Genomic DNA, 16870 nt, shown 5'->3' with positions numbered 1-16870 from the left:
CCCCTTTTTCCTACAGACCTTCTTCTTCAATGTCTTCGAGTCGCCGGCTGAGTTGTTCGACGCACCCATCTTCATCACGGTGAGCTTCAGCAAATATCAGCCCTGCCCCTCGGGAGGGCTGGGGCGATGCTCAGGGCCATTGCCCTGTCCCCCTCCCCACAGCGCCCAGGGAAACGTCCCCCTCTGTTCCAGGAGGGCATTTTGGGGGGTTCCTCCACCCTGGGAGGGTTTGGGCTGGTTTTACCATTTTTGCTTTATTTTCATTCCACAGGTTGTGGACTCTCGGTCTTTCCGGACGGACTCGGTGATTGGGGAGTTTCGGGTGAGGCTGCCATCTCTCCTCTTCCCCCATATTTGTATCTGGCTTGTATCAGGAATAGCATGGCCAGCAGGAGCAGGGAAGTGATCGTGCCTCTGTACTCGGCACTGGTGAGGCCTCACCTCGAGTGCTGTGTTCAGTTCTGGGCCCCTCTGTACAAGAGGGACATTGAAGTGCTGGAGCGTGTCCAGAGGAGAGCTACCAGGCTGGTGAGGGGTCTGGAGACCAGGTCATGTGAGGAGAGGCTGAGGGAGCTGGGCATGTTTAGCTTGGAGAAGAGGAGGCTGAGGGGGGACCTCATTGCCCTCTACAACTACCTGAAAGGAGGTGGTAGAGAGGTGGGTGTTGGCCTCTTCTCCCCAGTGAATAATGACAGGACCAGACGAAATGGTCTGAAGCTGCGGCAGGGGAGGTTTAGATTAGAGATTAGGAAGAATTACTTTGCTGAAAGAGTGGTCAGGCACTGGGACAGCCTGCCCAGGGAGGTGGTTGAGTCACCATCCCTGGAGGTGTTTAAGAAACGTCTAGATGTGGCACTTCAGGGCATGCTCTAGTGGCAGAGATTGTAGGTTGTTTGATTGGACTGGATGATCTCAAAGGTCCTTTCCAACCATGAAGATTCTATGATTCTGTGATTCTATGTTTTCCGACACGCTGACCCATGGGGTGAATGCTGGCATTTCTTTTTTGTTTTGTTTTACAGATGGATGTCGAAACCATTTACTCCGAGCCAAGTGAGTCCAGCAAACCGTCAGGGTCTGGGCCAGGGTCACTTCCTGCGGCGCTGGGGAGTCGCTACGGGAAACCTTTTTTTGGGGGGGCCAAACATAGGGGAAATGCACACACACATTACAGATCTCCCATATATAAACCCAGACATGTCCCTATATCCATCATCACCACCCATTTCTCATCCCTTTCCCAAGACATACATCTTTGAGGCTTTCAAGTCATTGTGCCACCGACTTGCTGGCAGAAAGCCCTACCAGTGCAGCCCAGCTCACTTTTTTTGGTCTTGAGTCTGGCTCATTATTTGATCTTTTATCTATTATTTTATCTCAAAGAAGACAAAATGATACTTAGAAAAAATTTCCTACCCTAATCACTACAGAGAAAAGCTTGGTAATTTTAGCTGTAAAGTGTTAAGACCTACAAGGAAAATCTCTTAATAACATGCTTTAACTTTTGGTCAGCCCTGAAGTGGTCATGCAGTTGGACTAGATGATCGTTGTAGGTCCCTTCCAACTGAATCATAGAATCATTTAGATTGGAGAAGACCTTTAAGATTATTGAGCCCAACCATAAACTATTCTATTCTGTTCTATTCTAATTTCCATTCCGTTACATTCCATTCCATTCTATATAAAAGGAGCATATAAAAGGAGCAAACCCACCCAACAGCATCCTTGAAGCCATTTCCCTGCACAACTGAGGACCAGCACATGGGTCTCAATCTCTTTTCTCCCCCAGAACATGCTTTCCTTAGAAAATGGCTGTTGCTCTCTGACCCGGAGGACTTCTCTGCGGGGGCCAAGGGCTATCTGAAAGTCAGCCTGTTTGTGCTGGGACCTGGTGATGAAGCTCCTGTGAGTATCACCTTGATGGGGGGACTCTCCAACCATGGTAATCCACCACCGTGGGCAATCAAACCCCATGCCTGTTCCCAGGGAAGCTGCAGCTTTGATCTTTCTCTGTTTTGGGGGCAAGGTGCTGGATTTTGGAGTTTTGCTGCTCATTTCAGGACTTTTGGGAAGCTTGGTTTTGTTCTCCTCTTGTCCTGTTGTCCTACAGCTGGAGAAGAAGGAAGTCTCTGAAGACAAGGAAGACATCGAGGGCAACCTCCTGCGTCCTACTGGGGTAACCCTGAGAGGGGCTCATTTCTGCCTGAAAATCTTCAAAGCTGAAGACTTGCCCCAGAGTAAGTGTTTCCTTTGCTGGACTGGAGCATACTGGATCCATCCCTTGGTATTGCAGCAGGTTGCAATATGCTGGAGGAGGAGTAAGTGCACAGATAAGGAAACTTTATCCATAGCTTTGGTCCAAAGACCTTGTAGATATTGGTCAGTCGTAACATACTGGGAGATAAGTTTCTTAATGGTGCAAACTGGTATTTACCCTCCTGCCCATCCCCACCTGGCTCAATGGAGATGTGCTGCCTGGCTGGTGGGACAGCCTGCCTGGAAAGCTGTGGCCATCGCACTTCCATGAGCTTTCAGCATGTCCTTCCCCTCTCAGTGGATGATGCTGTCATGGACAACGTCAGGCAGATCTTCGGCTTTGAGAGCAACAAGAAGAACCTGGTTGATCCTTTCGTGGAAGTCAGCTTTGCGGGCAAGACGGTGAGCGGCTGGAGTGGAGCAGCAACCCCCGGTCCCTGGGCCTGGGATGGCAGCCGTGCATGGGGAAAATTTAGTCCTTTGCTTTGCTGGAGCATTTGCAAAGATCCCATCAATCCTTGTTATACCCTACCCTCTTCCTTTGGATTGCCATGTCCTGAAGCTGCGGGCTGAGAAGAGCCCAGCCAACATCCCTAGCCCCATCCCAGTGTGCATGGCTGGCTTCGAGCTGAGTTGTGCTGCCGGATGCGACGTGCCGGGCTGCACCGGAGTAATTTCTTCGCTGGGCTCTTCGTGGTGCTGTTGCATTAAAAATGTGGATGGAGAGGCTGAGCGCCTGGGGAAAGGGGACAGTGCAGCAGTGGAGGGTTGTGCTGCTCTTCCTGGTGCTGCCTGAAGCGAACGACTGGCTGTGTCCCCTCACGACCAAATGTCGCCCCATGGCCAGCCAGGGTGTGGAGGTGATGCTGGTGGCTTTGCAGAACCCTGTCCTGCTCCCTTTGCTTCCGGGTCCCCTCCAGTGCCTTTGCCAAGCGATATGCCCATGAGCTGCCACTTATCTTTTGATGCACAGCAGCACTGAAGGGCTGAGATTCTCCCCTGCCCATAAATCTTTCCCTGGGGACAGTGCCTGGGGGGAACAGAGGCTCAGGACATTACCCTGAGCAAACACAGCAGGAAGGGGGTGAGTTTCTGGTGGTCCTGGGGTAGTGAGATCTCGGAGCAGCCCATATCATTCTCTGCCTCTTGCACAGAGGGGTTTACCAACGTGATGCAGAGCCCCACCAGGCCACCCATTGAATGGAGTCTGTATTTTGGGGATCTGAGACATTCCAGCTCTGTGGATGGGACATGCAGCAGCCTGGCTTTGCTGAAACGTAGCTGTGAGCTGCAAGCACTGGGGTGGCACTGACTTTTCATCCCCCATCTCGCACCTCCAGCTTTACTCGAGGATCCTGGAGAAGAATGCCAACCCACAGTGGAACCAGTGCCTAACGCTGCCAGCGATGGTGAGCACTGGTACCCCTGCAGCCCCGCTCCTGCCTGCTCACTCCCACCACCATTCACCGCTCTTCTCCATGCCTCTTTTCCCAGTTCCCTTCCATGTGTGAGAAGATGAGGATCCGGGTGACCGACTGGTGAGAGGGGAGGGGGCTCACTGGGGGGGGCTGCCTGTGCCTGCCCATGGGGAAAACTGAGCTGGTAGAGTGGGATGTGCAGGGGGAGGCCCCATGGGCAAACCCCCTTGGTCCACGATGTGACAGCATCGTGGTTTGTGTTGCAGGGACCGTGTGACGCACAATGATATCATCGGCACCGCCTACCTCTGCATGTCCAAGATCTCGGCCCCTGGCGGGGAGCTAGAGGGTAAGGGGGGGCAGCAGGATGGGATTTGGGGTGCATGGCCATGAAGGAGCACTGCATGCTTGTGGCTGGAGGTTGGTGTTGGCTTGGAGGATGTCACAGCCACGATGGTCCCTGCAAAGTTGCCGGTGCTGGAGGAGACGTGTGACGGGTTGCTGGAGGTTTCTCCATCCTGCACTCTGTTTTCTGGTTGGACCTGGCCCCTCCTGGTTTGTGGTGGTTTTTGAAGATCTTTAGGTCCTCCCAGGGGTGTTGGAATGGGAAGCTGCAGGGCCATGGTGTGCTGGAGGTTTTGCTTCTTCTTTTTGTTGCTGAGTGGAGGTGGCTGTGGTTCTCCTTTGTGGTTGGTGATGGGCAGCAGTGTCACTGGTGCAGGAAGATGCCAGGTCCCACCTGTGCATGCCTCCACTGGCAGCTGCTCCTTAGGTGTCATTTCAGGGCTGTCACAGGGTTGGATGGGGGTTGAGGTCCAGCTTGTCCTGAGGGTGCTGCTCCAAGTCCCAGGGGCTTTCCGAAGCAAAGGGCTGCTGCAGAGGTGCTTGCAGGGATTGGTTGGGTGACGCTGACCATGTTGCCTGCGCCGAGTGGGAGGGCAGGAAAGTGGGACACGCTTGTGGTGGGGCTGAGACCCATACAGGGCCAGGAGCAGGGGCTGCCCTAACCTGCATGAGCGTCTCCTGCTGCTAACGAGCTCTCACTCTGCTCCCTTTGCTTTGTGCATCTCTGAGTCTCTCGGGTGCCCTGCAAATCCCCAACTCATCATGAGCATCCCTATGCTGTAGGGGCATGGGATGGACCTGGCAGCAGCCTCCAGGGCTTGAGCCCAGTGCAAAGCTGCAGCTGCATGTCCCACAGCCTGCACCCGCCCAGCACTGCCCGGCCGCGCATGCAGGTGTGGAGTTGGGGTGCAGCACTGTTCTCCACCATGGTACTTGTGTCCAGCCCCCCTCTTCCCCAGTTAAAGTGCAGCTTCTGGGCTGATCTGGAGAGAGAGAGAGAGAGAGAGGCCAGGGAGGGAGGAGGAGGCTGTGAGGGGTCTGCCTGGGACCTGCACACCCCATCCCACCACTGAGACCTGCCTCATCCTGAGGAGGTGCTGGGGAACTGCAGGTCCATCCAACTTTCACAGCACGTGGAACATCCTTCAGCAATGCTCAAATCCTCCTGTTTCACACCAATCTGGAAGGGCGATAAGGCTGTGTAACAACCTCCCCCGTTCTCTCTCTGTCTCTCTAATGTCTGTCGGCACAAGAAGCCCACGAGAGCATCCACCCTCTTTTCCCATAACTCTCCATCCTTCCTCCACACTCCTCTGCCAGCCTTTCCTAACCTCTCTCCATTTCTTTGTGCCTCAGATGAGTTTCCTGCTCTCGTGAAGCCTCTGAAAGCCACAGACTGTACGTCCCCTTAGCCTCTCGGTTTGCAATCGCCGCTTGGTAATTGTTTTGCTGGTTCAGATGCTGTCAGGGCTGGAGCGCTGGCACCTGAGCTCAGGGAGCATCGGCTGCGTTGTGCCTTGGCACCTTGGTGGGAGGAGTGGATGGCTCCAGCATGGCCTCCCCCTGCCCTGCAGGAGCAGGGAAAGGGCTCTACTGCCCTTCCCCACAGCAGCTTTGGGGTGTCCACGTTGGGCAGCGATGTCTTTGTGGTCTAGTGTGTGTTACGTGCTGAGCCAGCTGTGCGCGGGGAGCAGCCAGCTCGGGAGCTCAGAGCAGGACCCTGCAAATGATTTCTGCTGCTTTGCTGCTCCTTCTGCTTGAGGTTTCATAAAAATGAGCCGCTCTCTTCCCAGCCCTCTCTTACTGTCTCCTCGGCTGGTGTAAATCCCCTATGCTGGTTCATACCAGCAAATTTATGCTCCCCTTCTCTGGGCACCCTTCCTGGGACTGGGAAGCTCTGTGTCCCCTGCACAGCCCCACACCCACCTTGTCTTTCTCCTGCAAAAAGGTAAGCTCTCATAGGATTTAAAGGAGGTGAAAAACTTCAGCATTTTGGTTGATGATTGCATGCGTGTGGTCCCCATGGCCCTGCAGCAAAGTCCTGGGAGACACATCCCCGAGGTGCCTTCAGGACTCTCTAACTGCTCTTTTCCCCTGCGTTCTCCAGCGGACGATGGGCTCGGGTTCCTGCCGACCTTCGGTCCCTGCTATATCAACCTCTACGGCAGCCCCCGGGAGTTCACCGGTTTCCCCGACCCTTACGAGACACTCAATTTAGGAAAGGTGACGTCGGCTTCTTTCCAGCACAACCTAAACTAAACTGCCGCTCCTCCTTGCCAAAAGAAAGCTGCTATTAACCCAAACTGGCTTTGTTGTTAGGAGCCTGCACCGCGTTTTCTGGCTATTCCTGCTGGCTAAAAACCTCTCGATATTGCTCTGCTGCCCAAACGCTCTCTACCTTGGAAGTGCTTGCAGAAATACTTTGCCTGATCTCACTCCTCTGCAATGAAGCCCACTGAAATCAAAAGCAGAACTTGCCTGCGGGGAGTGGGTACCGGGGTCCTGACACCTGTCCCTGGTCTACCCCAAGGGTGAGGGAGTCGCGTATCGTGGCAGGATGCTGGTGGAGCTGGAAACCAAACTGGTGGAACACGTGGAGCAGAAGGTGGAGGACATTTCTGCGGATGACATCCTGCGGGTGGAGGTAATGGGGGTCTCCATGAGGTATCCAACCCTACGGGCTCTGGGTTCAGCCCTCTAGCGGCATGGCATGTGGGGCACTAGGGAAGGGGTGCAGATGTTGGTCCTGGGTGGGTGATGTCCTGTGAGCGATGGAGTGGTTGATGAGTTCCTGGGGGGTGTTTCCTGCTGTGTTTCCATCCCAAGGTGTCCAGCTTGCTCCATCTGAGCTGCTGCGTGGTAGAGAGGAGACCACGGTAACGTGGAGGGATGGGAGATTTGCTTCAGCAGGAACCCAATCCTAACTTGAGTGCTATCACAAATGTGCTCCATCTACTTGTTTCTTCAGGTTTAAACTGCATTTTTTATGGAAAGTTCTAGCCTTCTCCTTTGTCAAGTTTTTCCTAAATATCTCATCCAAATTTCCCTTGCTGCAACGTATGCTTTTCTTCCCTGCAATAAACCTGGTTGTCTTGGAGGCCTCACTGAGCTGGTGTGTGTCGGGGTAGTGGAGGGTCTGTGTGTAGGAGGGCGGTGATGGTGTCTCCTCTATGGACATGGTCCTGTGCTTGTTGCAGAAGTACCTGCGCCGTCGGAAGTACTCCCTCTTTGCTGCCTTCTACTCAGCCACCATGCTCCAAGACGTGGATGATGCCATCCAGTTTGAGGTCAGCATTGGCAACTACGGCAACAAATTTGACAACACCTGCCTGCCCTTGGCCTCCACCACTCAGTACAGCCGGGCTGTCTTTGATGGTGAGTAACATGGGGGTGACCAAGCACTAGGACAGGCTGCCCAGGGCGGGTGTGGAGTCTCCATCCTTGGAGGTATTAAAACCCCAGCTGGTGGATATGGTCCTGCTTGAGCAGGGGTTAGACCAGATGACCTCCAGAGGTCCTTGCCCACCTCAACCATGCTGTGAAGGGGGGAATATGTCACTGCGGAGGAGCAGGGAAGCCAGGACTACTCCTCTCAGCTCTGTGCTGGCTTAAAGTGGTTTTTGAGCAGTATCTCAGCGCTAACAGTGCCCATTTCTCTTCAAGGAAGAGCCAGTGCTTTGGGGTGGCTTTCCCTGGCTCCTCTGGGCCTCTCGCTCTGGTGTGAGGTGTCCTCACCCCACTGGGGTGGTTGTGCTGCTTTCTGGCCTCTCTGCTCTGCAGGAGCTGCTGCAGCCATGGAAGTTGCTGCACATCCCTTTGAACCTTGGTATGCATTGCTCTGTTGCACATGGATTTGGTGAACATAATTCCTATCCTGGGGTCTGCCGTCACTCCAATATCATGAGCTCACCAGTGTGCTGTGCCCTTCAGGTTGTCAGTATTACTACCTGCCCTGGGGCAATGTGAAGCCCGTGGTGGTGTTGTCATCCTACTGGGAAGATATCAGCTATCGGACTGATGCCCAAAACCTTCTCCACTATGCAGCAGACAGGCTGGTGAGTGCTGTGGTGGCAAGAAGCATCATCCACTTCCTTTTTGCATCCTGCCTGGGGGGACAGGGAAGGGACAGAGGCCGTCTTCAGGCTGGGTCAGGTTTGGGGTTTAATGACTTTTGTGCTGTGGAGGGGAAATCTGTTGGTGTCCTGAGTGCCCCGCTCAGCATCAGGAGTGATGGAGGGACCACCCTCATCCCCACTGGATTGACAGGGGGGTGTGAATGGAGTGCTTTGCTATGCCACCCACATGCCTACTGATGCAGGTGTAGGAGGCAAGGACCTTCCGTCAGCTCCTGAGCTATTTATGGGATTTCGTGCTGTATTTCACTGTCATTTTCTCCCAGAGCTCCAATAGGAGCAAAACCAGAGGTGCAGAGCCCTGGTGGGACCCAGACTGGAGTTTCTGATCACAGGGAGCAGTCCCAGGCACTCGCTGGGAGGGTCCTGGATATGGGGTGGAGTGGGGCGATGGGGCGTCCCCTCACTGTGCAGCTCCTCTTCCCTGTCTATTGTACAGGAAGCAAACATGGAGAAGGTCCACCTTGCTCTCAAGGCCAACCGCTCACCGAGTGAACTGGATGTCCTGGGTGCCCAGCTGATGGATGACATCATCGCTGACTGCAGGTATTTTCTGCCAGTTTTGACTGTGAGCCTTTTCATGCCATTCATTGCGAGACCACGTATTTATCTTGGAAGGGGCGACTTCTTTTTTTTTTCTCTGAAAAACTGCGGTCATTTGCTAATGTTTGCTTCAAAGGTTGCTGAGCCAAGGCACGGAGTTGAAAAGGTGACATTTAAAGCAAGTCATAAATTTCCAGCCTTCATGCAAGGGCTGCAGCGTGGCTCACCTCAATGAGCGGCATTGTGTTGGGGCAGGAGCCGGAGCCAGACTGGCCAAGCCGGAGGGACGGTGGGGCTTGTGGAGTGAGGAGCCACTGATGGGGCTTCCAGGTTGAGTCTTGCGTATGCTGTGTAGGAGTCACCCATGCAGAGCACCCAGAGGCGTTGTTCGGCTGTGCGTGGGTGTCGTGTATCCAACAGCTGGACCAGGGGACAGGGATGTTGCAGGGCTGGATGGCACAGCCATCCTTCCGTCCCCATGGGCAGCACCAGCAGCATCTGCTGCTTTGCCTTTCTGAGCACTTCTCAAGCACTTGAACGTTCATTCAAGGGAGGCTGGCGGGGTGCCGGGGGCTTTCCTTCTGTGTAGCCCATTTTTTTGGGCTGGATTGTGCTTTGTGGGCATAAGGAGCTGCTCTGGGGAGCATTGCTGCGGTATGACCATGATGCTTTATCCCAAGGACAACTCAGACCTTGAAGAAGGTGTTTCAGGGACTGACCTCACCAGGGTCTTTGGACCATGGTTCCCCTTCAGGTATGGCCATGACCTCCAAGTCCCATCCCATGGCCATGCCTGGCCACACAACTTTCCTGCAGCAGCTCCATGCCATCAATTTGGGGAAGGGCAATAGTAGGATCATCGATGTGTTTTTAGCCCTGGGCAAGCCCTTGCCAAGGAGAATTAAGAGCGATGCCATGCCTCTTGGAGCTTTCGTGCCTTGAGAGGTAGGTGGAGAGCAGCCAAGCTGTGAAGACAGCCCCGCAGTGGGCTGGAACAGCCCATTGGTAGCAATCGGTGCCTGTCATGGGTGGACCTCTGTGGCCACCAAACTTGTGTGGTGGCTCTTGTTGCTTTACCTCAGCAGAGAGAGAAAATTTGGGCTTCTTGGCTGTCCCTGAGTCCACCAAACCTGCTGGGACCAGTCGTTCCCCACCCCTTCCACAAGAGCCACCAGCCTGCAGGACCATGCACACTGTCCACCTGGGCTTGTGCCAATCACCTAAGGTTGGGGAGATGGTGCTGAGCCCTAGGTCCCCCTTTCCACCCTCTCTGCTCTTTGAAAGGGTCAAGGAGAGGTCGTGGAGGGGCAGTGGACACAAAGGTGCAGCCTCTCTGGACCCTCCTGTGACACCCGTGTGGGACCAGACACCTCCTTCCCTACGGCAAGGAGACCTTGAACAAGCTGATCCTGCTCCACCGACCTCCTGGAGGACATGCTTAAAAAAACACACACATATACTTACAACCTCCCTTTTTATTTGCTTTTGAGACTCATAAAGGAGATGTGTTTTGCCCTCCACGCACGCTGGCTCTGCTGGAAAGGTCAGAGCCATCTGATGGGCTGTTGATACCCGCCCCCCCTCACCTCTCTTGGGCACATGGGACGGGACCTGAGGGATGAGCCATGGCTTTGGGTTTTCCAGAGATGCTGTGCCCTCCAAAACAAATTCAATTAAGCGGGAGGGGAAAAATGTGTCTGCGGGATGTGCCAAGCCCATGGTTCCCACTGGCTCCTGGCCCCACTCTGTGCTCAGCTCCTGCAGGATGCGGCTCCTCTGTCTCTGCAAGGGCTTGGCGCGGGGACCAGGGCTGGCTGGTGAGGGTAATACCCCTGGTGGGGGCAGCAGGAACACCCCCGATGGATTTTGGGGGGTTCCACACCCCAATACGCTCTCTGCTCCGAGGGAGACAAGCTGAGCTGTGCGGTCAGACCTGTCTGTGGCTCCCCCCATGATGCTGCCAAAGCTTGGTCTCTGCTCTCAGCCAGGGCAGAGCTGCTTTCCATCAGGATTTCGGAGCAATGGGACAACCCCCTGCCATTCTCTAGTATGTCCCCATCCTCCTCCAGATCTGAACCTCTCTGGTGAAAGGGTCCCAGTGGGAGGGGGTCTCTCTGCCTCCTGTTCCCAGTAGGAAAACAGCGATGTGCTGCTGGCATTGCCTTGTCCACGTCTGTTTTCCAGACCTTTGTGTGAAGAGACAGTAGACCGCTGTTCTCTGGAAAAGAAAAGAATTGGAAGTAGCATACAAATGGACAAAGTTAGGGAAAGATGAGTCGTGGCAAAACCAAGTGCCCAAAACATTGAATTGCAGCCAGATTCAGGCAGCTCCTGCAGCTCTTTCATGCTGATGGGCAGCAGCGCTGACCTGAAGGGTGGGTTTTGTCCCTCTGCTCCTGGCCTTGTCTCCCGCGAGGATTAGCTCTGTGCTAGAGCTTGGAAGAGAGCTGCCAGTGAATTGACCCTGCCACCTGCTGGAGCTGGGAGCATGGCAAAATAAGCATGGGGTGGCCAGAGAGCCCCGATGCAGAAGTTGGTGCGTGTTTTTGATCATCCTTTTGGGCTTCCTTGTACTTGTCCAATTCCAGCGCATCTTTCCCCAGCTGGAGGCACAACATTCATGTGAGGATGCATCACGCATTTATGTGCTGGCACAGTGATGTTCTCAGTTCAGCCCTTTTGCTTTTTCCTAATAATCTGTGCCTGGAGTGGTAACAGCCAACGCAGGACCCATCATTGTGGCTGAACGCAATGCCTCTATCTTTTGCCACCTGCCTTTTAACGAGCTCTTTGCCCAGGAGATGACCATCCTCTTGGTCCTGGGTGGCAGAGCCCTTGGGGAAGGGCAGTGCTGCGGCCTGCCGGGGAGCCCAGGCAGGCTGTACCAGTACCCCAGCATCCCTCCGCAGGCGACCTCTCGGGTCCAGGTTGTCCACCTTCCTGCTCTTCTCTTAGTTGTGGTTTCTGATAGTTTGTCAGATGCAAGAGTCAGACTCACTGATTTATGGTTCCCCAAGATCCTTCCAGGTCTCTCTGATGTTGCCATCATGTTGCTCCTTCCAGTCTTCTGATCATATTAATATTAAGCAATACTAAGCACAAAGCTTCAGATGCCACCCAACCATCCAGCCCTTTCCTACCTGAATTGCAAGCGATTTGCTGCTTGACTGATTTCCTCCCAGACGCCGAGGCAGGCTGGACCCTGATAAGGGGCTCTGCCCTGACGTCATCCCGGATCCCAGCTTTTTTGCTCTGAAAAATGCTGCTTCCATCTCCGGTTCACCAGCACACTTTCCTCATGTCATTTATCTGCCTGAACAGGAATAGTTCTTTAGGTTTTAGGCTTTTAATGGGGACTCTGCCATCTTTTTGCTTTAATTTTATTTTTTTTTAGATACTTCATGGTATTTTTACATCTCGTTTGGTGGAGTCCATGGTCTTTTGAATTTTTCCATTTAAACACAATTTAACTTCATTTAACTTGTAGTTTTTACAGGTCTCCAACGTGAGGCACAAATCTCAGGAACAAGATGTCTTCAAACCATTTCCATGCTGCCTATAGGATTTAACCCTTTCTGCTCCTCATTTCCACAGCTCTTTAGCACATTCCTCTTTTTTTTGCATAGTTGTATAGTTTATCTTTCTGAAATTAAATTCAACTGCAGTGGGTATATTTAGGGTTCTTTTTTTTCTTTTTCTTTTTTTTTTTTTTCCATGTTCCTGCAAGGATATTGAAGTACATCCTAGTTTCTGCCACAAAGTGGTGTTTGCATGGTGGGTGAGAAGTGTCCTTCCCAGCCACCAGTGACATAGCAAGCTGCAGAAAACGACTGGGAGGTCAGCTCATTAGCAGCTCCCTCGTAACGTAATAAATACACAAATGAAGTGTGGCCACACAGAATTGAGTTCACGGAACACGATCGATCTAACCGTGGAGGGCTTGGGGCTGCAACCCCAACATGGTCTTTTAATTTACCTCCTGGCACAGGATGCCACTGAACAGTTAGGCTAATTAGCACAGCCCGCAGCGTCCTGGCTCCCCTTGGGAAAATGCAGTAAACCCAATAAGAAATGAAAGAACTAAATTTCTCCCTAAATTTCTCACTAAGCCTCTCGTTAAAGGAATCCACGTTATCAACCTGGGACAACCTGCACTGAAGCCATCCCGGGCAGGTACCACAGCGTGTGCATGTCTGCGTCACGTCTCGATGAGCACAGCTGGGCAAGAGATTTGTCCTTCTTGTTTATCATGCAATGAAAACGGGGCTTGCGGAGCCCAGTCCCAGCCCGAGGGGGGAATGCTGGGGCTGGCAGGGGGCTGTGGCTCAGGAGCTGGGAGCAAGAAGAGCATTAATAACCGGCAGCACCGTAAATCACTGCATTTTACAGGAAAACCTCTAAATGACTCAGCGCAGAGAAGATCCTCCCGACTCCAGAGATGCTTATCCAGCAGCTTGAATCAATTTATATTCAAATGCGTGTGTGTGTGTATGTGGTGTGCACGGCTCAGCCAGGGCCCCGTCCTGGCTGCTGTGGGTGATGCGTGGGGGCTGCAAGTGTGGTTTGAACCTCCTTTGCTCTTGGCATTCCTGTGTTCCACAAATGTATCTTCGGTGGCTTGTTAATTTTTTGGAAACTTGCTGAAAAGGAGGAAAAAAAAAAAAGAAAAAGCAGCAAAACCCCCATGAAAGGGTGAGCAAGATACTAATACCACATTTCTGCCCATCCTGGCAGCGTGACCCTGCCCGACGTCCTGGGGAAGCCGGCCAGCACCCACCTGGACCAGAACATGTACCGGTTTCGCAGCACCAACCTGGAGCAGATTGTGAAGGCAGCCCTGAAGCTCAAGCATGAGGACTCCAGCCTGTCGGCAGCCCTGGAGCAAGCAGAGGACTGGCTCTCCAGGCTGAAGGCCATGGCAGAGGAGGTAACGCTGCTGTGATGGTGGCAGGAGCTGTCCAGAACAGCTGGAACAGGTGGAACAGGCTGCCCAGAGAGGTGGTGGAGTCTCCTTCTCTAGAGACATTCGAAACCCACCTGGATGTGTTCCTGTGCAACCTGCTCTAGGTGAACCTGCTTTGGCAGGGGGGTTGGACTAGATGATCTCTGAAGGTCCCTTCCAACCCTCACCATTCTGTGATTCTGTGATTTTCACCTTGGAGGGGTCTCGTTCTTCCCAAGCTCGCCATCATGGTGCTGTTTTGGTGCGATGGCTGCGAGCAATCGCCCGGCAGTATGGTGGGAAGTAGAAAGGATGCCGCTCTCACAGGCAGAGTCCTGACCCCCTGTGCATCCCACCGCAGTGATGTGAACTGAGATAGGAAGGCAACAGGTTTGGCACCCGCCATTGAGATTTTAGCCTTATTCATGGCAGAGCTTTACAGCACGGCCTGTAAACCCTCAACCAAAGCTGCTGCAGTGACCTGGGCTGGCTGTGGAGGACAGAGCTTGGGGAAACATGGGCTTGCTCTGCCCTGGCCAGACCCAGATGGACCTGGGCTGGCTGTGGAGGACAGAGCTTGGGGAAACATGGGCTTGCTCTGCCCTGGCCAGACCCAGATGGGATCCGGAGCTGCTGAGATGGCTTTTGGGTCAACTGGTCTCACTCTATGGGCTTGGGTTGGCAGCAAGACTTGGGGCATGGCTGCTTTCCAGCCTCCTGCATCCCTCTGCCGCTGATGTGTTAGTTGGCAGCCCCCTGGTTGGACACTACAGCTTTTGTGTTTTCCAGCCCCAAAACAGCCTGCCCGATATAGTGATCTGGATGCTGCAGGGAGACAAGCGCGTAGCATATGCTCGCGTGCCAGCCCACGAGGTCCTCTTCTCCAGGAACATCTCCAGCTGCTGCGGCAAGAACTGTGGGAAGCTGCAGACCATCTTCCTGAAGGTACCTTGGCTTTTGATGTACGTGCATGCATGATATTAATTTTTAAAATATTTTCCCCTAAAAAAAAACAGATAGAGAGGAAATCGTGCAGGGAAACCTGACATCACAACACAACAGGCTGCTTTAACCCATGAGTGCCTGGGGCTCTGGGGAACCCCAGCCTCAGTTTTGACTCTATTGAAGCTGGTTCCTGTGTGGTGAGACCCTGGTCGTGCTTCTGGTAGAGTTCAGCTCCACTTGCATGGATCTGCAGCAGATCCCCATGAACACCTTATTATTTTCTTCAAGTTCCCGGGCAGTGAAGATGGGCGCAGTTTGGCCCAGATGGTGCTTTTTTTAAAAAAAAATACGTATATTTTAAATTTTTTTTAATGTTATTTTACGTTTTTCAAAATTCCTGACCCTTTGCCACCCCAGGAAATTTAAGCTGAGGCCTCCTCTGCCAGGCACTTACCAAGCTTCTCACATCTCAAATGATATTTCTTTGGCCTTTTGCTGTGTGCCAGCTTGGGAGCAGACAATCGGTGCTGAACAAGCTCTAAAAAAATAAAGTGAAATAAAATAAACTGAATAAACCCCAAAACCCCAAGCCCAGCTGGAACCAAAAGACCAACCAAAATATATTGGGTTTTTTTCTGCACTTTAGCTCTGGATGGAAAACTAGCATCACTTGAAGGGGAAAAAAAAAGTGACTGAGGGAGAGAAAAAAGGGCAGTGAGACATCTCCCTGTTTATTCTTTCTATTTTTGCTGAAGTATGTTGGCTGGGTTGGATGTCCTAGCCCTGAAGGGTGTCTCAACAAGATGCAGAAGCCCTGACCACCAGGGCTTTGAAGCTCCTCAAGGTCATCCCCAGAGTGCTCTGTACACTGTTGATGTACCAGTTCCCAGGGGTGCTCCATGTCCCACCTATCCCCCTGGCCAGGGCCACGGGGGCTTCATACCTACTGCCCCCAGCCTCATATCCTGAGCATCCCCCGTTAATATCCTTCTTGGGGAATATTAATGGGGCTCTGCCTTCGGCAGTATCCCCAGGAAGAGGTGATGGGTCCGAGGATCCCAGTCCAGATCCGGGTCCAGCTCTGGTTCGGGCTGTCGGTCGATGAGAAGGAGTTTAACCAGTACGCCGAGGGGAAGCTCTCCGTCTTTGCTGAAACCGTGAGCATCTCACAGGGACCACCCTAAAGGTTTTTTTTTCTCTCTGGTGTGGGCATTGCCTCCACCATGGAGGGGAGGGGGTGGGCTGGACTGTGGGTGAGGGCACTGCCAGGTGGTATCACATAAGCCTCTATCAACTATGAGAAGAAAGAGCCATTTCCACTAACATCCAGCCACATTGTGGCTTCACACCTCCTTCTGCCTGCGGCGGGGAGGCGGGGGGAGAAATCTGGGGGTGCCCATGGTGCAGGGGATGGTGTAGTGGGGTAAGGCTCTTCCCAGGAGGTCTGTCCTCAGGATGGGGGCTCTTCAGGAAGGAAGGGATTATTCATGGGATTTCAAAAGGATTATTCATGGGATTTTGTGCCTCCAACACAAAAACCTCTCTGATTTGCTCCCCCAGTATGAGAACCAGACCAAACTGGCGCTGGTGGGGAACTGGGGTACTACTGGCCTGACCTACCCCAAATACTCAGATGTTACTGGCAAGATTAAGCTGCCCAAGGACAGCTTCCGCCCCTCCACAGGATGGACCTGGGCTGCAGACTGGTTCATCTGCCCGGAGAAGACGTAAGTGACAGTTTTCTGCGAAGAGCAGAGCTTGGGTGGGCTGTTGTGGACACCCCAAAAACCTGAGCAGATGCTAACCTGGTGGCAAGGTCACCCAGAAAGCTGGATGGAGGTCTGGGGTGCCAGGGGGGTTCCTCATCTGCCTGTCCTGTCTTTGGTAGGCAACAGCATTAATTCAAAATGCAGCTCTGCAATGGGTGATGTCCCTGTCATGGTGGGTGCTGCACAGGCACTCATGGACATGGTGGCCCCAGCACCCAGCTCACTGGGGTGCCTGTGCAAGCTCCATGCTGAGGAGCTTTGGAGGTGGGATCCCAGCAGGGCACTGAGGGGATGGTGGATGCTCAGCACTGCTCTGCCATCTTCTTGCACTGGATTCACAGCCTGTGTTTTAGGCTTCATCTGAACTGGGTTGCTGAGGTCTCGTGGGAGCTTTGCTTGGTGCCTCTGGGGTCGAAGGGGCTCAGAAGGCAAAGTATGTGCTGGGGTGGTGGGGCCGGCTGTGAGAGGAGGGAAGACACAAAGCCATGCTGCTGCCTGTGCAGGGCTGGGAGGGCAGGA

General features: G+C 53.3%; 1 protein-coding gene across 9 annotated transcripts in view; it reads left to right on the top strand.

The window, feature by feature from the left end:
- DYSF (dysferlin) overlaps positions 1 to 16870 on the top strand; it is a 107795-nt gene that overhangs the window by 11897 nt on the left and 79028 nt on the right. For 5 of the 9 annotated variants that reach the window (XM_054203464.1, XM_054203458.1, XM_054203457.1 and 2 more), the window contains exons 8-26: positions 17 to 79; positions 272 to 322; positions 1023 to 1053; positions 1790 to 1905; positions 2111 to 2237; positions 2555 to 2658; positions 3597 to 3665; positions 3751 to 3794; positions 3941 to 4023; positions 5376 to 5417; positions 6127 to 6242; positions 6550 to 6663; positions 7217 to 7394; positions 7950 to 8074; positions 8592 to 8698; positions 13430 to 13622; positions 14427 to 14582; positions 15608 to 15739; positions 16143 to 16309. In XM_054203464.1, coding sequence (XP_054059439.1) covers positions 17 to 79; positions 272 to 322; positions 1023 to 1053; positions 1790 to 1905; positions 2111 to 2237; positions 2555 to 2658; positions 3597 to 3665; positions 3751 to 3794; positions 3941 to 4023; positions 5376 to 5417; positions 6127 to 6242; positions 6550 to 6663; positions 7217 to 7394; positions 7950 to 8074; positions 8592 to 8698; positions 13430 to 13622; positions 14427 to 14582; positions 15608 to 15739; positions 16143 to 16309 — 2018 coding nt within the window. The remainder of the gene's footprint in view (positions 1 to 16; positions 80 to 271; positions 323 to 1022; positions 1054 to 1789; positions 1906 to 2110; positions 2238 to 2554; positions 2659 to 3596; positions 3666 to 3750; positions 3795 to 3940; positions 4024 to 5375; positions 5418 to 6126; positions 6243 to 6549; positions 6664 to 7216; positions 7395 to 7949; positions 8075 to 8591; positions 8699 to 13429; positions 13623 to 14426; positions 14583 to 15607; positions 15740 to 16142; positions 16310 to 16870) is intronic. The other 4 variants (XM_054203466.1, XM_054203460.1, XM_054203459.1 and 1 more) reach the window with 1 other exon arrangement.

This window comes from Rissa tridactyla, chromosome 5, assembly GCF_028500815.1.
Source record: "Rissa tridactyla isolate bRisTri1 chromosome 5, bRisTri1.patW.cur.20221130, whole genome shotgun sequence".
In the NCBI taxonomy this organism is placed as follows: domain Eukaryota; kingdom Metazoa; phylum Chordata; class Aves; order Charadriiformes; family Laridae; genus Rissa; species Rissa tridactyla.
Note: the sequence above shows the minus strand (reverse complement) of the source record. Positions and strands in the feature narration are given on the sequence as shown.